Raw genomic sequence first — 24,501 nt, 5'->3', positions numbered from 1 at the left:
GCATGAAATCCTAAAAGGCTAGCATGAGGGAGAGCTTTAACAAACCCATGTTCCTGAAAGGAATCATTGCAAACTTTCCAGGGAGAATAACTGGCAGAACCCAATAGATTTTGATATTCTTTATTCAAATAAATGTGAGAAATATGCAGAACAAATGATTAAGCTAAGCATTAAAATAAACATATCCAAATGCATTTTGCTTTTTGATGCACTGATTCATTTGAGGTGATCACTATAATACGTAGCAGTCCACTTGTGAAAAATACTTGAAAAGTGAATTGTGAGGTAAGTGTGATGTGAGAGTATAACCACATGAGTAACAACAAAGATTTTCAAAAAAAAAAAGGAAAAGAAAAAAAAGCGAGCTGTATGACAAAATCTAAAACTTCACAAATAAACACAAGTGACCTAAATGAAAAAGATTTCAAATTAATTTGGCTATCGGCAAGAACACAAAACAATCAGCGGGCCATCTGATCTTGATGAGATTGACTTGTTTTTCATAAAAGGAGATGGTTCTTTTACAAGTTAAAGGAGGCAACTGGCCTGAGTTTTTGGCTCTGAGCAGTGTCACATTTTTGTAAGGAACACTTAGTCCCACTAGGTAGTCTAAAATAGCACTCTGCACTCCAGAGATTTATTTAAAGATAAACTGCAATCATGCAATCATTTAACTTACGTGTGCCAACTGCACTTAACTTTAAACACTTGGTACTCAAGTAGTACTTACCAACATTAAAGTATTTTCTATAAAATCTTAAAAGAGATGCAGTAGATGTTAGATTTCCTGGGAGTTTTAATGAGATGGAGCCATTGTTCACGTTTCCCGCTTTAACAAGTCTGCCATTAAGATGGACCACTGCTGATTAAAATGATGAAAACACATACAAATGTAGATCATCTGGAAACTCTCAAGTTACGCCACTAAAACAATTAGTGATCAGTGGTGTGCTTGGTAATGTAACAATTTTGTACTGGTACAGGAACACAAAACATAGTTTTTTGAGAGACTTTACTGTGGTTCCCAAACTCGACTTGGAATAAATACAGAGACGATACGAGAAGCCATCTAAAACCAGACAGAACTAGACCGAAAAAGCTGCATGACGGGTGTGTATAGAATGATATCATTTCTGTATTTTATTGTCATCGTATGAAGTGGCTCACATGTGTCAAACTTTACTCCTTGCTGGGCTGCTGCATGTTTCCAGTTTCACAGCTGCAGCTGTGAGGCAGTTGCATCGAGGCAATGACGACAGTGCTGCGTTCATCCATGTAGACGATGGGCATTTCCTGGTAGGTGGGCTGACAGCATGGCACCTGAATCGAGAAAGCAGGGAGGCGTTAAGTACCGCACTGACAGTTACGGGAGAGAATCTGCACAGCAAAAATATATAAAATGATTTAGCCCCTTTTCTTGGTGGCATAGTCAGAGTGAATATAAATTTCTATTCCTACAAAATGCAAACACATGCTGACGCATGTTCTTCCATGCAAAATCTAATAATAAATGTACCAGATGTAAGATCAAAACACAAAAATGGCCTGACTGTACTTTCCAGAGAAGTTTTCAAGATTGCATATGACTATTTGAGCACAAACATGTGCTTTCAATAAACTTCAACATTAGTAAAAGCAGCAAAATAGAGGGTCCGTAAGCCAATTGTATCCACATGCATTTCTTCACAAGACACTTCACCAGTATGTTAGCATCTGCTGCTCTCGTTATTTACTGATTTGGCAAAACACCTGGGCTGCCATTCTGCATTCGTGCTTCAACAACTTTGGGGAGTGCCAAGACTTGTATTTAAAAAAATGCACATTTATGTTGGCATCAAAAAGGAGTAAACAGGCTTATCTATTGGCAGCTGCTCCGGTTTCATAACAACTAGTTGCTGTTTGTGGTGCCAAGGGGAGGAAAGTCAGTAAATCAAACTCAAGTCCTCAATTGCTCACCTATTCATTTGTGCAAAATTTGAACCCTGCAGAGAAATTTCCTGATTACATCTAGCACACACACCCTTGAGTATTTCAAAGATCGACGGCATGTCCATGCAGTTTGGGAGAGAGGTTGCCCTAAATGCAAATCAGCACATTTCTACGTCATATTAAAGAGGAACTCTACCTGTGAGTCTACATTCTGGACACCGGTGAGTGACAATGCGCATCTCGCAAAGCTGGTTGAGGGGTTGCAGGGTGCACACTCAACGATGGTGATGCTGGCAGGATGGATCACCCAGTTGTCCCAGCCCAGATCTGGCAAACATCACAATGGATTGATATTCACATAAATTCTATCAGTATACTTGAGTATTCATTGATGCCTACCTTTCATAAAGATCTCTGAGGCCATGGAGCAGCACTTCAGGCTTGTGTTGTTTCCATCATCAGGTGGCACAGAGAAGCCTGGAACTAGAAAAAAAACATGGAAAAAGATAAGTACAAGGAGAATGAGTTTTGTCAAAGCTTGTCCTGAAATATCGTTTGCTGTGACTTTTTGTTCTTATGTACCTGCGGTGATCTGAGATCTGTGTGCTGTGGTGTCGAAGGCGCTCCTCCATTGTTCTCTGATGCCATCAAGTGCACCAGCAGGCAGCCGCGGCTCAGCCTGCAAGCTGAGAGCAGCGAGGAATCCCATCCTGATGGACTGCAGGGACTCGCCCCAGCACCTGAACACAACACATCACTCACGTTACCGAGCTATTATTGCACGCTATTGAAACGTTTAACACACACACAGTAGAGGAATTTCACAAGAATATGTACAAAGTTAAAATAACACTTTGTTGTTGTGAATCGGCTCCATTTAAATTTTGGACAAATTTAGTTACTAAATCTGAATGCATGTTCTCTTGTACCCTGCATGGACGCAGTCACAGATGTTTATTTTTTTGTGAGAGTTTTGGAGAACACATTGCCTCAAGAGAACACTGTTTGCATCACTGTTTAGAACTCTATGGTTCTAAAAAAAAAAGAAAAAAAACAAACTAAAAGGTTGTGACCTTGAATGACATAGAATTTTTGTGTTCCTCTTTAGCCCGTGTGAAAAGGCCAGGCAGGCTTCTATGATATTTTACTGGACTGTAAGGTGATAACCTGCAAATCTAGAGCACCAAGTTTAGAAAATGACCTCTGGGACCTGAGAAGATTCAGTGTTTGTTTCGAGAGACTTTGTGGAAAATTGTATACAGCAGTGTCACTGTTAAGAAAAGCAGAATATTACAACAGCACACAAGGTCAAAAGAGTAAAAAAAAAAAGAAAAAAGAAAAGAAAATCAGTATCCGTCTTGTACACAAACCAGTTTGATACTAACCTGTGAAGGGACATTGCAGGTTCTTCCTTAGGTGGCTGCAAGACAAAAGCAATCACCACTGAAGAGCCCAGAAGCGTCATCATGACCATAAATGTGCAGGACATTGTGACGGATGGTCAGTCTATAGATCAGCAGCTACGGAGTCTCAGGGCAGATGAAAGCTGCGGCTGGTTCTGTACGTCTGGTTGGAGGAGGAGATACTGGAGGAGTGACCAGACAGGGATGAGGTGCTGGGTATTGTTTGTCAGGTCCTGGGAAACTGGGTTTTTATCTTCCTGTACCCCAGCGTGGCCTTGAGATACTTAACATTGTTGTCTTGTCCCCTGTTCTGTGTGAAAGAGAGTGAGGAGGATGATCTCGTGAGGAGAGACAGAGAAACTGAGACAAACAGACAGAACTACAGGTGGATTCAAGAATGCACACTTACACCTTCCATATCGATTTGCTTTTGGGGATTAGTTACAATGAAAGCAAAAACCACACTGTACCTTATCAGATAACCATAAATAAACACAAGCATTAACGTCCGTACAGACAGACTTGATTTTGGTCTTTCTTTAAATCCTAATCTCCTCAATAATTTTTAAAGAGTATTAACTTTTTTTTTTTTAACAGCAACATCTCCACATCATGAAGAGGGTATATGACATTGAACATGAAACCGAATTTTTTCCAGAAAAGTTGTTTGGTCAATACTATCCATTCATTCAACTTTAAATTAATGATACAACTTTGTGCAGAAGTTCAAATCCAAATTACAAATATACAGAAGTTCGATATATATATATATATATATATATATATATATATATATATATATATATATATATATCAACACTGAAGATTTTACATTCGTTAGACACATGAAAAGAGATATTAAGGATTCTGATATGTTTTTAGACATTTGTGCTTATTCCAGATTATATCATGTCCTGATTGTGCTTTCTTTAGATGAAGAAGGGTTTTCTGATAACTTGTAAATTGTTAAAATAAAAGAAAAAGATTTATTTGAGCACTCAAGTTTTGTTTTTAGTTTGGTTATTCACCGTCTAATCTATGCCTCAAACATAACACAGGATCAGAGTCCTGGCCTGGAGACACATACGGGCTAAAATTGAGTAATATCAAGTCAAGTTTATTGATAGAGAAACATAGAGATACAAATCACAGTCTCAATTCTCTTCAAGGTTATAAAAACTCATGATGAACTGAGCAATCTGCTCCTTCCAAAAATCATTCAATGAAAAAAAGTGTTGCGCCATAGCAGCAACAAAATAGCACCTGCACACCAAGAAATCTGCAGCTCAGTGCTGCTTACAGACTTCTACTCCTTATTTGTCTCAAAATTTCCCACATGCATGTGCTGCATTTTCTCCTGTAGAAAAGAACATGATGCTATCAAGTAGTTCTGATCATTTCTATATATGCGTGTGTTACCCTCACTCAGAGAGGTCACCCAGCATCAGTTCAAACACCTGGGAAAAAACAAGCCCTTCCGTTCATTTCTGCATATCGGCAGTTAAAAATATCTCTACAACTCTCATTTTTCCGTCTGAGATGAAAGACAGAAATCTGCACTGATAAAGGTGGTAACAATATTATTCCTCTGCAGGTGACATTCAAGGACGGAATCTGAAGGGAAAAAATGTAACACAAAGCAATAATGGGAGCTGCAGGTGATGGTAATATCTGACAATACGGCCCCGGAAAGGCTGCCAGCGTTGACAGTGATGTGAGCAAGTGAGGGTTGGAGACATGCTTGGAATGATAACTTCAAGTCCTTAGCTGACCTCTGCCAGTCTGCACTGAAAACTACACTGGTTCATGGTTCCCATATAGCACAAAATCCATTCTTTATGTACTGGAGAGGGAATTCAGCACAGTTCATCAGCAGAGGCACTTGGATATTTGGGCCTGAAGTCTTGAATGTGAAGCTGATCAGTAATCCAGGACATGGTCTATATCATGAAGGCATCAACTGGACCTCTGGATTCCTGGTCCTTGGTTGGCAGTTTCCTCGGAGACATTTGCAGTTAAATTGATCATTTCATTGATTCAACTGACCTGCACACCAGAGGTTCCCTGTTCAAACCTCAACTTCTCCAGGAGTCAAGGCGAGCAGGAAATGCCAGACTGAAATAATAACACGCATTATTGGTGGAAGAATAATTGTGGACATGTTCATGAAGACCTAGTCTGGTTATAATTTCCTTATTATCCAAAAAATCCTACAGACCAAAACAACAAATTTATCAAAGAAGTATGGTTTGCGTATCACAGGCCTGATTTATGTTATTCACCTCACCATGGACATCCATTAATCTCCCACAACTATTACAAGCATGTCAGTAAACCACAGTGTTGCACTGTGTGAGACCATCCTTGGCTTGTGAAGTTGACTATAGTCAGAAAGTCTCACTGAATCCAAATCTGTGTCTGAAGACAGTCCACAAATTATGCAAAATATATATATATATATATATATTCCTGCTTGCATCTCAACAAAATAAGTCAACATTTTTTTAAATGAAAGCGTGAGCGGATTTGTGATCATTTCCCAAGATTCAGAATCACATGGGAATATGTGCATGAAACAGGAGACGGTCTCTTGCTAACTGATTCATGTCTTGTTGGTAGTTGCACGAGTATCAACGTCAAAAACACCCAAGTCCTCATGTTTCCATCACTTAGAAGAACTTAGTAACGCTTTACATCAGTTTTACCCGGCTAAACATAACAGCTGCATATCTCATCACAGCCATAAATCTAAACCAATAATACAGAGTTGCTAATGAAGGAGTACACATGAGTTGACTGCAGTAGTTATTTATACCCTTGTTGAGGTGTTGCATGGTTTGCTCGTGGTTGTGAGCATCCCGGCTGTCTGTCCGTCTGTCTCAGTGCCTGTAGGTTTGCATGCTGACCTGCAGGTTCAACGTGTGCCGGCCAAGCAAGACATGTAAAGCCAAAGGAGGTGTATTCCAAGTATGATCGCAGCTGCACGGACGCAGGCACACTCTGTCACTGCTAATGTCCTATAGACATCTAAAGAAATGCTTCAACTTGGGACATTTTGCTTCCAAAACTTTGGGCACAACGACCTGACACGTGTTTGGAAGAGGGCAGACACTTTCAAGAAATCTAAGGGTCCTGATCAGGTGAGTGTTTACATCAAGACAGGTCTCAAACAGGTAGTAAAAATGATGGATACACAAACACACACACACACACACACACACGCATGCACACACACAGGGTCACCGCGGGCCAGCGTCAGACCTCCCCTAAGGATGCATTAACAAGCTGAGTCCTTGAGCATCAGACGTCTCCCACCACTCCTTCCTGGCGGTGTTATGTTAGGAGTCACACCACCAGCTGCCCCATCACAAAGCGCCTTTGTACAGCAGGGGATGCACCATGTGACAAACGCATAAAAAGGTGTGTTATTTATAAATACTACAAGTGAAAACATACAAGGTTGCGGGATTTCAGCACACGCAACAAAAAAGCAACATTGTTATATGTTACATTCGTCGATTGAAAAAGTTTCTGTAAAGATGAAAGTCACATTGCATACATGCAGACAAAGATGTAGTTACAACTCTAGAAACACATACATTGCAACAATGTAGCAAAAGAATCCTGGAATGAAGATGACCTCTGTAAGGTTTATGATCTACTGAGTTTCTGGGGCCTATTGGGGCTTGTACAAATTCTTTACCGTTAGAAAATAATAATATACCTGTATATACCTGTACCTTCATTCATATGTTGTCCTTGAAAAATATATTTTCAACATAACAATATGTTTTTTTTTCATCATTTTCACAATACAAAGTATACTCAGTATACTTGGGAGAGGAATACCCAGGGATCAGAGTGTACATACTATTTAAAAAAAAAGACACATAAAAAGAGCAGCATTCAAGCAATGCATAGTTGCCTTTATGTGCACTGGCGCACTGTTAATAGCAGTGCTGTTATGTTTTATAACAGCTATTATACTTTCACGTAAAGTGCTGGTGTGTTTGAAAATTGGACATGATTGCTCGTCTCTACAGGTACGGAAATGAGCAAGCATGTTGTAATCATGATTACAATTTCAGGATGTGAGTCTGATTCAACCAGCCGGTCTCTCAGATTCGTTCAAAACAGTCAACGGGAAATCTTTGTCAATATTCTGTAAACTGGTGTCTGATTTAAGGATGTGCCAGTGGCTCATGATTATTCCTTTAATTTATTTCAGCGCACTTGGAATACAGGGTGGTGAAGATAATGGAAGGCTGTTTAGTCTCAGGTTTTCTCTGAAATAGGTCTGTCCTTGGTCTGCTATTGATACTTCTAAGGTGATTTGGGTCATCTTGTAACCTCTTGAGCGGAACCTGTTCTTCATCTCGCACAGATTTCTTTCTGTCTGCTGCAAATCATCTTTACTCTACAGCTCAACTGGCTGTGAGGAAGACTGTTTTTGATGGGGAGAAGGTGGCAAGAATCTGCTCTCAGGAGAGTGTTGCGTGCAGTGGGTTTAACAAACAGGTCGGATTATTGTGTGTTCTGCTCACATATGAGCCGCCGATCCAAAAATGCTAATGCGGTTAGCGTCAAAATTCACGGTGAACTTGAGGTGGAGGCTTTACTACGGCACGGCACGTCGCTGAACTTGCTACACGGTGTGTGTATGCATTTCTCTTTTTAAAATAAACCAATGGGCCTTAATCGGCAAAAATGTACTCTTTTACACAGACAGGCAGTAAAACCTGATGGCTACATATCCTGAAGTGTGTAAAAACACATTTGTGAATAAGGAAATTTGATGAATGACAGCCAGTGTTCCTGAATAATGTTCATTGCTTTCATATATATAAATAAAAGCTAATGTGTTTTTAATCTACTGAGGATGAAATCCTCGAGTCTCGTGGGTACAGTAACTGTGACGGGGTACAGTGCTGATGATGACGATGACAGTGGTGTTGAACTGTGGCCAACAAAATCTCCTTTCAAAACAGTTGCTGCCCTTTATCAGAGCCCTCATCCGTTTATTGTGTGTGGATGCCAGCCGTAGTACGGTTTAATCCTAATCCACTTGTATCTTGTTTTGTGTAAGTGATCACGGGGGCCTGTCCAACACACTCGGCTCTGCTGTCCACAATGTTGGTAACTGCTCTGACTGTGCGCAGATATCCGTGGGCAACCATGCATAGAAAAGTCTGAGCGATTACTTTGTGCCAGATTAAAAATGTGTGGCTGGTAAATTATTGGGAGAAAAAAAATGACAAGGCTTCTTCAAAGGTGCCGAAGTGACAGGAAGTGATGAAAGTAAGGTAACGTGGTCAGGTAAGAGCCCTTTGGGCGCTTTGTTTTTATATTCAGCTGTGGATTGTTCCGTTTTATACGAGCTTTTCATAGATTTAGAATGAAGAAAATGCTCATATTTCACAAAAAGGACTCATCAGTAAGAGTCAACGCTTAGTCAACTCATCGTATTGATGTTCAACTTTACAGGTAAGAGTAAAGATGTGCGGAGGTTGTGATGGGGTTAAAGGTCTAGGTTTCAGGTGAAAAACTAATTATAAGATAGATGTTTCACAATGTTATTACAAATAACATTAATTAATGGTTAATTATGCTTAAGTAACATCTATTCTGCACTATTATATAATAACTAAGCATTTACTGTTACTAATGTACCGTGTGCACTATTAACAATAATACGATTTTTTTTCAGTTTATTTAATTTATTCATAAGGTTGTTTATGATTAACAATAACAATTCACATAAAATGAATTTGTCTAAAACAAAAATGTGCTGTGCAAAGAATAAACCGGGCAAATGCTGATAGTTCTGTAAACCGAGAGCTTCACAAACGACGGTTTCTTTGACAGTGACAACAGTGAAGGATCATGGGATGCGGCATGGGAAAATCCAAACCGCAGTTGAAGAAAGGCGACAGAGGTGTGACTTCCACCCTCGTCGAACTTTCAAAACATTCAAATCAAAAAGTTCCTTGTTGTTCCAGTAACTCAGTGTCTTGTTTTTTTTTTTTCAGTGAGCATCTCAGTTCCAGGTAAATGTCCGTTTCATTTCATCGCATCTTTTCACACATTTTAACGTGCGTTGGAATGTATTTCATGAATCTTTTCTGAACTTTGTGCACTCTGCGAAGCTGCGACCGGTGAGTGTTTCAGATGAGTGAATGCATCACGAGAGGATGAGTTCCTCAGCACTCAACTGCATCTTCTCCCTCTTCCTTTCTTCAGCGATCAGAGCTGCTCTGTTGATCCAGCGCTGGTACCGCCAGTACGTTGCCCGGCTGGAGATGAGACGCAGGTGCACGTGGAACATCTTCCAGTCTATTGAATATGCAGGAGAGCAGGACCAGATCGAGGTGCTGCGCCATTTCCTCACTGACTGAGCAGCAGCCCTGAGTAAAAAACATGTTCTTTCACACCAAAAACAAACTTGATTTCCTATTTTGTCTTCCTTTTCCGTAGCTGTACAATTTTTTTGGCTACTTGATGGATCACTTCACCCCTGCCAGCAGTGAAAGTAAGACACAGAACTGCTGTTCAATCCTACCCTCATCATCATTCCATATTTACTGTCTAGTATAATAAATTCCATTTTTATTTCAATAACTTTGCAATTGAAATCTTTTCCTACCTATGCCAACTACAAATGATGAACATTTAATTTTAACTGAACCTTTATTCTTCTCATCTTTGCGTTTGGAAAGTTGCGCTATTGACCAAAGTGTTTCATTCTTTACAAAATACCAATTAATTAGGATTGGAAAACATAGTGGAAATTGCTCACAACACAATACTATCACAATACTTTGCCCGCTAACTAATGTCACAATACAGAGATTCTGTGATAATCAATTTATTATGTATAGGCTATGCATTGACAATTAATCTCAATAAAATTGAGGACAAAACACATCTGAATAGGTACAGTTAGGAAGAAAACACTTCTCTGTCATTGGCATCTTCTTCCATGGTGATGGGCCAATCTGTTTATAACGGTGCAAGTGTATTGATAACCTATCACATGGAAAAGTACTGTGATGAACTACATCGAAGTAGTTCTTGTGTGTGTTTTGATGCTTCCTTCGTCGATCCACTTCCCTCTCTCTTCCTCTTTCTTAGGAAACCTCATATCTCACATCTTCCGCGAGAATGAAATCTGTCGCGACACGGAGTGGGAGAGATATTTTTGCTACAGTACTGTTGAGGTACCCGACAGCTACACCGGCCCACATCTGGCTTTCCCCATGACCTTCTGTGGTGTGACGAAGCTGGTGGAGGCTTTCAAGCACCAACAAGTAAAGGCACACGGATGGAACCCAAAAAATAAAACTAAAAAAATAAAAAATGGACACGAGTTTGTGGCAAGAAAGCGGCTTCAGTTTGTTCATACGTGTTGTTTCCCCCAGTAGCAGCTCCATGCTCGATATGTTCTGCAGCTTCTCGGAGAGACTTGGAGACTTCTGAGAGTTCTTCCGAATATCAATCATATCTCTGCCTGCCACAGCAAGGAGATTACCATATGCGGTACGATCGTGTCATACCGGAAACATTCAACACACACCACTGAAACTCGTGCATAGTGCTAACAATTATTAATGTGCTCATTAACAGGAGACTTACATGGACAACTTGAAGATTTGCTGTTGATATTCTACAAGGTACTCAGTAACATAGAAAACATCATAAGTCAGTCATATTTGCTTTGGTTAATACTACTCCCATGTCTAGAATGGTTTACCGTCGTTGGAGAAGCCGTACGTGTTCAATGGAGACTTTGTGGATCGAGGGAAAAACTCACTGGAGATCCTGCTAATCCTGTTTGGTTTCCTGCTGGTGTATCCCAACGATATCCATCTGAACAGAGGGAACCACGAGGACCACATCGTTAACCTGAGGTACAGCGGGTCTGGCCCGCAGCCTGTATACTGATTTTAGTAACATACAATTTTGTAAATTCATCTAAACTGAATGAAATGTGGGTTCTGATGGTATCAAATTAACGACCTACAGCCCATATTTTCACGACTGGTAGGGTTGGATTCACATGAGAACCAGTGGTACTGATACCTAGAATTCAGTACCCAATTACAGCATTTTTGTCATTTCAGTTTTCCAAAGTTTCGTTACAAATACTGCACAGAGCTGTCAGTGTAAATTTTGAAGCGTAAGCCACCATTTCCCTGACTGTGTGCTGGCTTTGAAGACGTTGCAGTGTTTATGTCTCTCTCTGACCTATACTTTACCCAGGCGACCTCTCACGCACCAACATTTTTGCACAAATTATTTGAACTAGAATCAGAACTTCGCACTAAAGATATAATTTGGTGAGGATCCTTAAAAGTACGGAGTTTGCTGTCCAAACTTTGGTACGATCACTTACACGATTTAATTTAAAAAAAAACAAACCCTCAATAACTACCTGTCTGTCTGTAATAATGCTCATTAGTATTATTGTGTGTTTTTTTTTTTCCAGATATGGTTTTACCAAAGAAGTTCTTGGAAAATACAGGGTAGGTTTTTATGTCATTTAATTTAAGATTTAGCATAAGTTTCCATCCATCCATCCATTTTCTACTGCTTATCCTGATAAGGGGGGTGGAGCCTATCCCAGCAGTCTTCAGGCGAGAGGCGGGGTTCACCCTGGACGGGTCACCAGTCCATCACAGGGCCAACACATAGAGACAGACAAACATTCACACTCACAGTCACACCTACGGTCAATTTAGAGTATCAATCAGCCTCGTCCCCTCTTGATGTCTTTGGACTGTGGGAGGAAGCTGGAGTACCAGAGAGAACCCACACAGGAACAGGGAGAACATGGAGACTCCACACAGAAAGATCCTGTACCTGAGCCCAGAACCTCAATATGTGAGGCGACAGTGCAAACCACTGCACCACCGTGCTGCCCAGCATAAGTTTTTGTCTGAGCTGAAGTTCGCTTGACTAAAACAACAACCTAAACAACCAAAATTAAAAAAAAACACCATCTGCCAAGGCTTCACCACAAAAATAATTAAGTTCTTGTATTGATGTTACACCCCGACACCAAGTTTTGTGAAAATTAATTCTCGTATTTTTCAGGGTGATCCTGGTTATGGACAAACTGACCCAAAAAATATAACAATAATGATAATAATAATAAAGAAAATGCATTAAAAGCCCAGACTACATTTCAGACTTGACAAAGATAAATTATCGCGTTACCAAGGATTCCTTTAAAAAATTTCATGGAAAGAAAAAGACTTCATTTGATCAAGCAATCTGAACTATCCAAATGAGTTCATGATATAGGGGACTTCAGTCACCATAAACCTGGCTTGGTCTGCAGGTGCATGGCAAAAAGATCCTAAAGCTCCTCCAGAAGATCTTCAGCTGGCTACCTCTGGCTACGGTCATTGACCAGAAGGTGCTCATTGTACATGGAGGAATCTCTGACACGACCGACCTGAACATCTTGGCCAGGCTGGACAGACACAAAGTAAGAGAGGCCTTCAGCATCATCAAAACCTGATTCATTATGAAGAGAATCTGTATTTGGATTCAATGTTTTTTGGGATTTGTCCAGTATGTGTCAGCCCTCAGGCCTCCTAAACCAAGTCATCACCCCATCAACGGCAGTGCGACCAAAAACGAGGACTCTGGTGTACCAGCGGAAGGCCGGCGTCGAGTTCGGTCCCTGACTCATCAAAGCTCAGTCTTGACTCACAGACACGACTTTTCACGCCGCTCGCTCCACAGCCTGACGAGTCAACTCAACTGCTCGGTGGAGAAGGAGCTGAAGAGGAGGCGTAGACTGGCTGGGTTTGACCAGTCATACGGGGAGCCCAAGAAATCTGACTCAGACTCAGACTCAGAGTCTGGAGAGACGTCTGAGACGGACCAGCACGAGTGGAAACAAGTGAGTGGTACTCGCTGGGTTCACTGAGAGTACAGATTTATCAATGTTAATACTTTCTACCTGGTTACCTAGATCGTGGACGTGTTGTGGAGTGATCCTATGTCCCAAAATGGCTGCATTCCAAACGAAGTGCGCGGTGGGGGCTGCTACTGGGGGCCAGATGTTACAGAGGCTGTGCTTGGACGACACAACCTGCAGCTCCTTATTCGCTCTCATGAGTGCAAACAGGATGGATATGAATTCTGCCATAATCGCAGGGTGAGCACTGAGTTTTATAGTGACACCATGATGCCTTTGAGAGACACGCAAATATGATGACTGTAGGAACATGAATCTTTGAATTTAAGCATGCATTCTGTTCCTGTCTTTCACACTTGATCAGTCTTTGAATCAATCCTCAAACATGACTCATCGCATGATATTTCTTTATATGCCGATGACAGTCTGATTTTTATTGCAAATCGATCCACATTGTTCCCACATACCGCTCAAATTTCCAGAGGCTTTTACTAATATTTCATGGTCTAAAATTAATTTGGAAAAATCAGTACGACAGCTACTGGGTGAGTGTACTGGGTGGTACATCAGAGTTCTAGATGATATTTAGCTACAGGAATTGGTCAATATGGCAGCACGGTGGTTCAGTGGTTAGCACTGTCACCTCACTGCAAGAAGGTTCCAGATTGAAGCCCTCGGGTACGGGATCTTTCTGTGTGAGTCTCCATGTTCTCCCTGTTCCTGCCTGGGTTCTCTCTGGTACTCCAGCTTCCTCCCACAGTCCAAAGACATCAAGAGGGGACGAGGCTGATTGATACTCTAAATTGACCGTAGGTGTGACTGTGAGTGTGAATGGTTGTCTGTCTCTATGTGTTGGCCCTGTGATGGACTGGCGACCTGTCCAGGGTGAACCCCGCCTCTCGCCCGTAGATGCTGGGATAGGATCCACCCCCCCTTAACAGGATAAGCAGTAGAAAATGGATGGATGGGATTGGTCAATATCCTTATTTCCTTTCAGTTCATACCTTGAAACAATGAGAAGAAAGTTTTACCTCACATTATTTTTTCAGTTCCATTATACCTATAGCTCCTCCTAATGGCTATTAGAAGAAGTACAATCTGTTATTAGCATGAGCACAAATACAAGTCTCTTCTTTGCCTAGAACACTAACAGTTGTATGTTTTTCTACACCAAGGTGCTGACAATATTTTCAGCGTCTAACTATTATGAAGTAGGCAGCAACCGAGGGGCCTACATCAGAATGGGCCCTGATCTGGTCCCCCACTTCATTCAGTACCAAGCGAGCAGGACCAGCATGGAGCTCACCCTAAGACAAAGGTACTCATAAAGGTTTATCTTTCCCCTTGACTTGTCTGAGATGATTGTGATGCTATGTTTGACTTCCTGCAGTGACATTTTGTCAGAATGCTTCAGAGGTTCTCGCAACAGTCTCTTCCAATCTTGCTTTTGTACAGGAAGATTCCATTACTGCAGAATATTTAAAAACTTTGAATCTCTGGAAATGTCATTTTTATTGCTCTGAAATTACTGCAGTATGTATAAAACAAGACTATTCAACCTCGAGCAAGATATTTTACTTTTGTAACATTTATAATCTATTCATTTGTGTTTTAACTTGAATAAAAGCAGGAGAAATACAGGTATTCCAACACTTCTGACTGACCATGTAATAGATTGTACCCCTGCTAAAGCGTAGCGTTTTGTCTTTGCTCAAATTTTGTAATTGGACTGACACTATTAAATAATATTACGTTTAGATGAAAAAACTGGAGCTCTTAGGATTTGGAATTATCAGTTTATGATTTTATAAGAAATTTATGGACTGTTTGACTACTCAGATGGTCTGGTTTTATCATAAAGCAAATGTTGAATCAAATATGTCATACTCTACTTATTGTTATACATATTAATAATCATTTTTACACTTGACTGCATGTACACCAAGCTCAAATGAGACAACACATGGTGGGTCATAATGTTATGAATGCAACTGCATTGTAGTTTGAACTTTCTCTTCATTTTTTTTTCTTCCTAATTTTGATTTGTTTTTCTCCTGTTTCTGTCAGTGTTGGGTGGACAGAGAGATCGGCCCTGCGAGCTCTCAGGGAACAACTGTTTGTGCACAAGTCCGATCTTATCTCCGCCTTCCACGAGTTTGATCCTGACAACAAAGGTGCGTTGCAGAGAAACTTCTTTAATAACTGACCCAAACCCCAAAAGCTGAGTTATTCAGCAGTAGTGACTTTATATTCCTGCCTTGTGACCCAGGGGTGATCTCCCTGAGCCACTGGGCCAGCGCCACAGAGAAAGTACTGAGGCTGGGTCTTCCCTGGAGGGTCCTGCGCCCTCAGCTGGTCAGCAGCACCCAGCATGGGATGGTGGACTACCAGCAGTGGATCAGAGAGCTCTCCGTCACAGAACCCAAGCTAGAGGTGTTTGACTTGCCTCCTTCTTCACACACACAAGAGCTGTCATATACTGACGATAAATTAACACACTTGAAGGTCGGTCATTTGTATGTTTCCCTACAGATCTCAAACACCAGCATCTTGGAGACGATGTACAAAAATCACTCCAACCTAGAAACCATCTTCCGGATCATAGACACTGATCACTCAGGTCAGTGGCACACCAGCACACCACCTTTCGCCCCTCGCACACACTTGACTCTGCACACCTGGACACTCTTCTATGTCTCCGTCCAGGTCAGATCTCGTTCGAAGAGTTCCGCCAAACCTGGAAACTGTTGAGCTCTCATCTAAAGACTGAGATCAGTGACCAGGCCATCACAGACTTGGCTCAGAGCATCGATTTCAACAAGGACGGAGGCATCGATATCAATGAGTTCATGGAGGCTTTCCGACTCGTGGGCATCTCAGCACACCCATAGACCTGAAGCCGCCCCCCCCCCAGTAGAGGTTTCTGGTGGTGTGCTGCATAGAGAACACCATGTACTGTCTTGGGGAGACTGGTTTACTCTGATACATCAGTAGTGTTTCATCTCCTTGGTTTGAGGGGGGTCACTAAGTCCACCACTACTTATCCAGCTGCAACACAGATATTTTCTACCTCTTAGACTTTGGCCTGTTTTTAAGAAATTTGTATCCACATTTATGTAAGATAATGTCATTTACAGCTCGTGTCTACATCACCTGTCAGTGTTTAGCTATGCATTAAAAAATAACAGCAAACATGATGTCTGCAGAGCCTGCCTTCAACTTATTCAAAGTTAACAAGGATCTGAGAATGCAGAGTGCACGTAACAGAAGGATTTCTATTTTAATCAGCATGACGGGGACAAAAAAAAAAAAAGGCTTTTGTTCCTACGATGAAATATTAAATTTGTTAGCAAATTCATAAGTGAAGAAAATTCCAGATTGAGGACTGACATCTTTCCAACTAGGGGAGGTAGAAAGAGTTTAGAAAAAAAAAAAAAAGAGTAACACCAGAAAGGACAAAAGAGTACTAAATTAAAAAAGGTAAAAATACAAAATACTCAAGAGAGCACATACCTCTGCCGGGGAGAATGCATAGATACAGAGGATGAAGTAAATATAATCAAATTTAAGTTCCTAGATTTTCTTCCCAACAGTCAAAAATAGACCTACTGGATCACAGATCTAATTAAAAGCAATGAGATATTATTATATATAATTTGGTTTCATCAAAAATAGGTCACAGACTCAGAATAAGATGAAGCTGATTTCAAGAAGTTACAATGTTCTTTTAAACATCCTGCCAGTCACCAAGAGGAGGCTTACGCGTCCGCAGCTGATTCTGATCACTTTTCCTTTTCTCTCTCTCTCTCCACCCAATGCGATCAGAAATTCCTCCATGAATTTTGGAGAGATCCTGCTAACCCACTCCTGATCACATGACTTCCTTAGTTGACCCATGGGCAACTCATGTGGTCCTCACGGGCGACCTGATGCCCGCGGGTACCATGTTGGTGACCCCTGGTCTAGAGTCACGTGAAAAACATTGAGTAATTCAGACCTTTGGGTGATGGGTGACCCAACTGCACGCCGGATATAATCTTCCAGCAAGCAGCTTAATCAGTTCATCCAGGTGGGGTTGTGAATCCAGGACATGAATCCTATCAACTCAAGCCCTACTTTGATGAGATGTTGGAAAAGGGTTGAGGAGGTAAACATGGAGAACGTGACAGCACTACCACGAAATATATATGTAAAATATATACATACGTAAACACAAAATATGAAACGAATGAAGCACTTTTAATTAAATTTTAATAATATTCTAGTAACAGCAATTAAAAAGAAATACAAAGACGGATGTACAAAGTATTAAATTGCAACACATTCAACACAACCACTTGCTTAAGTCCAGTCTCACATCCATAATCTGATTTGACATGAGGGGCGAAAGCTATTATTAGACGATGACGAGTTGTTTCCTCTAAGCTTTCTAGATCAGTCCGGAAACCGCAGATAAAGCAGTTGTGGTTCAGCTCTCCTACATACGAGGAGTGCCGTTTTGACCGTGAGGTGATGAGCGAGTGACCGCTCCGCGCTGGGGTTCCACAAATATATGCAGAAACTCTTTATTTGTCCAAATCAGAAGATTATTCAGAGACTGAAGTGATATTGGCTGCTGTGGTGTCAGGAGGGTGGGTGCTGAGAGTCTGATGTTTGTGTGAAGACTCAGCTCAACACGCCTCCTCTCAAGTGTCCGCTGTCGCTCAGTCCGTGCTCGATGAGTTTGATGTCCTCCAAGTCATCTTTGATGACGCTGATCAAGTGACTTAAACCATCCTGCTGCTGTTTCAAGTGCTACAAGTGAGAGACAATGGGAACGTGTTCACTTCATGGTTAATGTCTTCATTTTTGGCAGGAAAAACAAATTCAGTCAGAAGAAGCAACACAACTAGAAGGCCACAAACAACTTGGGCTCCATGGACACTTTGGAGAATTTGGCGATAACTCGTAGCAACAAGCAGATTTCACATATTTTTCAAACACGTGTTGATGGAAAATTACACCTTAAATGTAGAATTTTAGCTTAAAAATGTATCACTGGGGTTGCTCATATAGAAATCAGTCTTGGCAGAGAGACAACATAGTCTTACATGATATTATGAGACTAAAATGCAGTGGTATGACCAGGAAAAATACCCACTGAACTAATAAATTTGACTCATATTGACACTTAGACACTAGGGATGCGATAGCGAGCTGTTCAATACAAAACAAGTTTTTGGTTCTACAAGGAAACAAAAATTTAAGATTGTCCAGAGAACCACAGCGTCAGTAGACGGCTGCAAGACTGGACTTGACACAGACCTGGAACGTATGAGGGGCCACACACGGACAGAATGGAGGGGGTCTTGTGCAGCTTTGAGCTTTTCAGCAAACCTACTTGTTTGATTTCTCGGAGAAGGTCTGCATCAACGCTGTAGCGCTCTTCTGACTTCACACCTCCAAAGTAGTTCTGCATCCGGATTTGTGACATCAACTCATTTAGGCGACCCTGGGAGAAAACCCAGACACACATCCTGAAACATGTCTGTAGAAGGCTCACTAGGAAACAGTTTCAGAAAGCCAAACACCACGTGTTCATTCACAAATACAATCAGACGTCAGTGAGATTTGAGTGAACATGTCCACATACCTACAAATACCACAAGTTGCAAATGAGGGCATTTAACTTGGTTTTAAGCTCAATAGCACAGGATTCAAGGAGGCCTTTGTCTAGTGGTGTGTACTTGTTGCTGGAGTAGTTTAGACACAAACACTGCAAACCCTACCTTGAACTGTGTGGGGGCATTGAGTTCAGACTGGATGGTGTCCAGCTGCACCCTCAGGTGCTCCTCATCCACCTGGATGGCGTAACCACTTTTCCTTTGAATCTCTTGTTTAATCAACACCTACCAGGAAAAGTAGGGAGGAGGAGGAGGAGGAATGATAAATAGGACAAGAAATACTGACAGAACCGATAAAGCAAGAGGACACGAACAGACAGCCAGGAGTTCACTAAATACACAGATGGTATTCATCACAGGTCACTTCCTCCATTCAGGGGGAGGCTAGTAAGACTCCTACAATATAAATCTACCTGCAGCACCCTGTGAGACAGATCCATCAGCTTCCTCTTATACTGGGCGATCTTGGCCACCGTGGTCGCCTGGTTCTTCTGAAGTTCACTGATGTCGTTGGAGATGATCTGTCAAGTCCACAAGTGAGACGGGATTCAATCATGAAAGCACAATAACAACAATTATTCTCCCGCCTTGTCACCTAAATGTTTTGCTGGCGCTTCACACCAGGGAGCAGCTGTTCTGGAGGATTTCCATCTTGAGCAAAACACTTAATGTTGCCTTTGAGAAGGTTTCCACATTCTCCAAAACCTTCAGGTAACTTATCATTTACACGGACACTCACAACATCTTAAATAGATGAACCAAGCTTGAAATGAATAATCACATGAAAATTGGCAGTTTTAATAATCTCTTCATTTCTTTTTTAGAAGATGCAGGTTATGTCACATTTCACCAGCTGTTAACGCCTATTTTTGTTGTTGTTTTATTGTCCTGTAGTGTTTTAACAACCAAGAGCTGCTATGCTAAATTTCGTTGTTTGCCTGACCTACAATGACAATAAGGATACTGAATTTCTCCCTCATTCAGCCAACACAGATGAATTTAGAACACATTCATATGGCACAGACACATATGTACACCCTATATACGTCATTTGAGTCGGATGAAGAAAATTAATCACATGGGTATTTTTTTTCCTCCTTGTTTACTGTAAGCTGCTTTTAGAAACGCTCAGTCATTTCAAATGTAAACACCATGTTCGCCGCTGAAAGGAATCCAGCATCTGGACTGTGTCCTTGATGCCAAAAAACATGAAAATCTGTTTCAAAATTCATTTGTTGATAATCACAAGCAACTGGGTCGGGTGGGTTGTTTTATTTTCATATTTAGAAGAAGATAGAAAAGCAGAAGCCTTCTCACGCACATCCACTCTGGTCTGGTGCTGCTTAGTCATCTGTTCCTGGATCTGCAGTCTGCGAAGGAGTTCTTTAAAACCCACCATAGGCACTGGGATCAACCTGGAAGGAAGGGGGGGGGGGACGTGACAAAATTAAACGAAGCAACTGAATAGCCAGTGAAACCTATGGTGAGGAAATAATGTACCCAATGAGCGTAGCCAAATATTGGACAAATTTCCTGGATGTTATTAGTAAAAATTCCATCACACAGATTTTATGTTAGGATGAAGATCTTAGCCTCACTCTAAATGCATAACTGAATAAATTCTGTGGGTCATGCTAACTTTCCCCCAAACCCATAGCAGCTTACTTCTCTGGGTCGGGATTGTCCACCTTGGCCTGCTCCCAAATGATGGGGTCCACACCTTGAGAGGAGAGATGACGAGCTGAGTTAGCATAGATGACAGACAGATGATTAACACAAACACCAACAGTTTGTCGAACCAACAGGTGGGTGACATTTCCACGCAGGCCTGCGTTTACCTGCGGGGGCGTTCTGGAGAAGCTGTTTGAGCTGTGCTGGAGAAAGCTCGGTGCGCGTGACAGACATGACCACGCCGATCTGTGTGAGCTGGACCTTAACGTTGGCCTGCTCCAGATAACTGAAGAGAGTTGAGGCAGGGATTCTCTTGGAGGTGCCATTGGGAGAGCGCTCCACCACGTAAACGATCACCTCTGTCCTAAAGCCAGAGACATTTGTCAGTGACCGATTAACATATCTATTAACATAATTTTGACTTTTTTGTCTTTTCTTTTTTAAATTGTACGATATATGAGAAGAAACTCACTGGTCGTTTGGCACGGCTTTGACGCCATCCACGTTGACAGTGAGCGTCTGGTTGCTTCCTAAAACCTTGTGGAGGGACTCGACCAGCTGCTGTTGCTGCACTCGCACATCCGCTTCCTTTTTATTGAGAACCAAGACCACTAAACCATCCTCGTCCTTACTGACGGGAACACAGCTGTATCCTACTGCCTAGAATCACAGGACTCAAAGTCAGCTGAGCCAACACCTCTCATTAATACCCTGTTGATTTATGCATCAGTACCTTGAACCTGCAGAAGGGGTTCTCCTGAGTGAAGTCCACAGGTGGGTTGCTGTTGCTATAGAAGCCTTTCCCAGTGCCCCAGTACGCCTGTAGCTGGTTCCATTTAGCTAGAATGGAGTCTCGCTCATCTCCTAATAAGGTGGGGGCTGACAGTGCTGTGACCTGCTGGTAAAGCTGGGTGGGCTGACCTTGTTGCTGGGCCTGCTGGCCAAACAAGCCGCCTGAGAGGGAGGGGGGCAGAGGTCAAGACAGTTAAAATTTGATCAAACACCTGCAGTTGCTGCATACCCACGATGCTGTTTCAGCTGAAACCTGCAGCTTCTTGTTTAGTGTCGTTTCTGCAGCGGTGAGCTGTGTACAGCACAGAACCAAAAACTAGGAATAAATCCTGCAGTTTTTCTTCCTGTCTGTGTTTTACAAAACAAATGCTGGATTTACTAAATATATCACAGATCTTAGCTTCAATGTTCTGCAGTGTTTACCTTCTGATCACTTTCCAATTTTCACAGAAATCCAGTTCCAATTACCTTGTTGTTGCTGAGTCGGCTGGATGTTAAAGCCCCCAAACCCACCCAGGCCAGTTGTTCCTAATCCAGTTCCAAACCCGGCTGCCCCAGTTGCGGTCCCCGTTCCAAGACCGGAGGAGAACCCATACGCTTTGTTCTGCGTGTTACCAAAGAGCCCCCCTAAAATTACAAGAATGCGCCAACACAGTGAGAAAAGATCTGCTGGGTTAAATACCAGTTCAGAGGTTAGGAACATGCTAGCAGTGTGCGGATCACTGACGGAATTACAGGAATTCTATTGTGGTAGTGAGAGACCCCCACTCCTGACTGACACCAGCCATGACTTCAAGCAATATCTGCATTTAGATTCATCTTCTTTTGTATCATGAGGCCCAAGTGTGGCAACATTCCAACAACAGTCGTATTTGAGTTGAGCAATAAAACCTGCAGCGTGAACGTAGCCTGAAAAATTTCCAGCGATTTCCAGAATTCAGACTTCTGACTGAAGTCCTCACTTGTCTAAGTCATGTGGAGACCAACATATTAAACTGTCTTTACATGTACATTTAGATTTCAACGTGTAAAAAGGAAATGATGAACACGGGGCGTAAAAAAAGAAAGACTTTGGATTGAAAGCTAAAGCTGTGCAAAATCCACACGCATCTTTTATGCCTTCCATATGAATATAAAAGGCAGCAAAAACCCGAGTAAGCCATCTTTTCCGTTACCATTGAGCGCAGCTCACTACTAACCTGTGGCATTGGAGGGACCGGCAAAACTAAAAGTGGACCCTGGTGCTGCAGCAGTTGTCGTGGTTGTCCCAAAGCCACCAAAGGTGCCTGAGAAACAACATATCACAAGACCTTAGATAAAAGAATGGCAAAGTGGTACAGATAGGTCAATAGAGGAGAGAAACAATACTGACACTTTTAACACTCAATGAAAGAGAAAAATCAAGACTTGAGAGGAAAACAAACATATCAATCCAGCTTTGATCATCTGTCTTACAAAGAAGGTGAACACATGTTGGTACTTAAAGGAATCAATTGGGGTGAGCATACAGATTTGTCTCCACATGCAAATGGAAACAGAGATGCATGATGTTTTATGAGACGAGTCAACATAGTAGATGAAGAAGCACGGCACCACACAGATGTGAAAACCAATGAAGATGTGTGTTTACAGACACAGACTGTACTGATTAATCAATCACAAGGGTCATCTACCTGTGCTAGCCAGGCTATTACCAAAATTGAAAACAGTGCCAGTGGTGGTTGCTGTACCAAAGCACCCCACATTAAAGCTGACTGCTGCTGGGTTGGCATTTAAACCAAACCCCCCAAAACTAAACCCACCAGCCGTGGTGTTTCCAGCTCCCAGCCCCCCAAATCCTGCAGCCAGCAGAGGCAGGCAGTGAGAAAGAGAAAATGACATGAAGGGGTTAAATGAAAGTTCAAGAGCAAAGACTAAATAGAGAATAATTGTAATACACAGATAAATAAATGCATAAAAAGTACATCATCATACCAGTGTTGGTGGAGCCGAAGCTAAATCCTGTAGCCGGTGCAGCAGCAGTGGTGGTGGCAGCCCCAAAACTGGGAGCTGTAAGAGCTTCAGAGACAAGACAGGCGATGAGCTGAACTGACACACTATCAGACTCGAATACAACAATGGCTAGTGGTGTGATCATGTAGGTCATGGGTGAGGACAGGTGCCCCTCTGAGTGTGGGTCACAGTTTCAGACTCACTTCCGAATCCGGATGAGGCAGTAGTTGTGGTGGCTGCGGTACCGAAGCCAAATGCCGTCGATGCGGTGGTCTTGGCACCAAATGAACCGAATGAGAACCCAGCCGTACCTTCAAATGAGTGAAATGTGATGAGCACGGTGAGCATAGGATATCATAAAGTTTAACACCAACAAACACGTTGGTAAACATTTTGAGCATTCATGAAGGCTTAAAAGCTAGCACGTGTAGAAATGACCGTTAACGCGTCTAAGACCATTCAGGTAAATGTCTTGCGTTCATTTAATTTGATATTAAAGAGAGTCAAACATGTCAGATACTTCACTGTTGGTGTAACTGCATTTCACACGAGGTTTAACGGTCTCGTTAGCCGTTTGGCAGACGATCATTTTTGCTAGCTCGATGCAGAAAAAAACTATTGGGCTATAACCTACAACCTAAACCGAATCATGCTTGAATACTGTTCCTGTTGCTTTCTCACTGGCCCATTAAACACTTCCAAATCAAATAGAAATGTCCTTACTTGCTGCTGCATTACCGGCGGTGCCACCACCGCCAAAACTGAACGCCATGTTGACTGTCACACTCTTCTTCTTTCTCGTTATTGGGCAGTTAACATTCAACACGGCGCATTACTGACACCTGCTGTCGGGGCTTGGGGACGGCAGGCTGATGGGATGCAATACTGTGTGGTAGTTTTAGTGGTTTGCACTGTCGCCTCACATCGAGCCCATACTCTAATGCGTTTGTGCATTTCCTTGGCAAAAAAGACAAACAAAAAACAAATCATACGTCTCTAAAAGTGCTACTTGATGGTATCCATCTTTGTGTGAAAAAAAAATTACAACATAGGCATGGTGTTTTGAACTGGGACATATGTGTGGACTATGTGTAAAAACTAATTTAGGAGAGTATTAGGTATT

The 24,501-nt window shown here is 41.9% G+C and overlaps 3 protein-coding genes across 7 annotated transcripts; 1 reads left to right on the top strand and 2 right to left on the bottom strand.

The window, feature by feature from the left end:
- Nucleotides 1-104: 104 nt before the first annotated feature.
- Nucleotides 105-3,577, bottom strand: LOC147243857 (uncharacterized). The gene is made up of 5 exons (XM_086187368.1): nucleotides 3,315-3,577; nucleotides 2,512-2,669; nucleotides 2,329-2,412; nucleotides 2,126-2,256; nucleotides 105-1,320 (listed from the first exon to the last, which is right to left on the bottom strand). Exons 1-5 carry the CDS (start codon nucleotides 3,416-3,418, stop codon nucleotides 1,180-1,182), a joined length of 618 nt encoding a protein of 205 aa, XP_086043494.1. The 5' UTR covers nucleotides 3,419-3,577; the 3' UTR covers nucleotides 105-1,179.
- A 5,887-nt stretch (nucleotides 3,578-9,464) lies between these two features.
- ppef2b (protein phosphatase with EF-hand domain 2b) lies at nucleotides 9,465-16,443 on the top strand. 2 transcript variants are annotated; one of them, XM_086187728.1, is made up of 16 exons: nucleotides 9,465-9,487; nucleotides 9,573-9,700; nucleotides 9,807-9,861; nucleotides 10,464-10,639; nucleotides 10,754-10,868; nucleotides 10,956-11,002; nucleotides 11,073-11,239; nucleotides 11,818-11,854; nucleotides 12,673-12,822; nucleotides 12,910-13,242; nucleotides 13,315-13,500; nucleotides 14,436-14,578; nucleotides 15,328-15,434; nucleotides 15,530-15,693; nucleotides 15,766-15,880; nucleotides 15,967-16,443. In XM_086187728.1, the coding sequence occupies exons 2-16, from the start codon at nucleotides 9,632-9,634 to the stop codon at nucleotides 16,149-16,151; spliced, it is 2,049 nt and encodes a 682-aa protein (XP_086043854.1). In that variant the 5' UTR covers nucleotides 9,465-9,487; nucleotides 9,573-9,631; the 3' UTR covers nucleotides 16,152-16,443. The 2 variants fall into 2 exon arrangements, with proteins under 2 accessions (XP_086043854.1, XP_086043853.1); XM_086187727.1 differs by lacking the exon at nucleotides 9,465-9,487 and having other exon boundaries at nucleotides 15,793-15,880.
- A 1,046-nt stretch (nucleotides 16,444-17,489) lies between these two features.
- Nucleotides 17,490-24,237, bottom strand: nup54 (nucleoporin 54). Of its 4 annotated transcripts, XM_086187898.1 has the most exons (15): nucleotides 24,102-24,237; nucleotides 23,582-23,689; nucleotides 23,361-23,444; nucleotides 23,189-23,224; nucleotides 22,586-22,672; nucleotides 21,855-22,013; nucleotides 21,328-21,548; nucleotides 21,067-21,254; nucleotides 20,762-20,958; nucleotides 20,589-20,643; nucleotides 20,245-20,338; nucleotides 19,337-19,444; nucleotides 19,029-19,148; nucleotides 18,641-18,751; nucleotides 17,490-18,054 (listed from the first exon to the last, which is right to left on the bottom strand). In XM_086187898.1, exons 1-15 carry the CDS (start codon nucleotides 24,148-24,150, stop codon nucleotides 17,926-17,928), a joined length of 1,746 nt encoding a protein of 581 aa, XP_086044024.1. In that variant the 5' UTR covers nucleotides 24,151-24,237; the 3' UTR covers nucleotides 17,490-17,925. The 4 variants fall into 4 exon arrangements, with proteins under 4 accessions (XP_086044024.1, XP_086044026.1, XP_086044025.1 ...); XM_086187900.1 differs by lacking the exon at nucleotides 21,855-22,013; XM_086187899.1 differs by lacking the exon at nucleotides 23,189-23,224.
- Nucleotides 24,238-24,501: the final 264 nt, after the last annotated feature.

This window comes from Aulostomus chinensis, chromosome 19, assembly GCF_037954235.1.
Source record: "Aulostomus chinensis isolate RoL2024-O1b breed Wild chromosome 19, RoL_Achi_v1.0, whole genome shotgun sequence".
Taxonomy (NCBI): Eukaryota; Metazoa; Chordata; class Actinopteri; order Syngnathiformes; family Aulostomidae; genus Aulostomus; species Aulostomus chinensis.
Note: the sequence above shows the minus strand (reverse complement) of the source record. Positions and strands in the feature narration are given on the sequence as shown.

Coding starts and splice junctions, on each gene's coding strand:
- nup54 (XM_086187898.1), bottom strand. CDS start 24,150: ATGGCGTTCAGTTTTGGCGGTGGTGGCACCGCCGGTAATGCAGCAGCA. Junction 22,014..22,585: donor CGGTCCCTCCAATGCCACAG/GTTAGTAGTGAG, acceptor TTGTAATTTTAG/GGGGGCTCTTTGGTAACACG. Junction 19,445..20,244: donor AGCACCAGACCAGAGTGGAT/GTGCGTGAGAAG, acceptor TGGACTTGACAG/ATCATCTCCAACGACATCAG.
- ppef2b (XM_086187728.1), top strand. CDS start 9,632: ATGAGACGCAGGTGCACGTGGAACATCTTCCAGTCTATTGAATATGCA. Junction 10,640..10,753: donor AGGCTTTCAAGCACCAACAA/GTAAAGGCACAC, acceptor TTCCCCCAGTAG/CAGCTCCATGCTCGATATGT. Junction 11,240..11,817: donor GACCACATCGTTAACCTGAG/GTACAGCGGGTC, acceptor TTTTTTTTCCAG/ATATGGTTTTACCAAAGAAG.
- LOC147243857 (XM_086187368.1), bottom strand. CDS start 3,418: ATGTCCTGCACATTTATGGTCATGATGACGCTTCTGGGCTCTTCAGTG. Junction 2,413..2,511: donor CAGATCTCAGATCACCGCAG/GTACATAAGAAC, acceptor TTTTTTTTCTAG/TTCCAGGCTTCTCTGTGCCA. Junction 1,321..2,125: donor TCCAGAATGTAGACTCACAG/GTAGAGTTCCTC, acceptor TTCTCGATTCAG/GTGCCATGCTGTCAGCCCAC.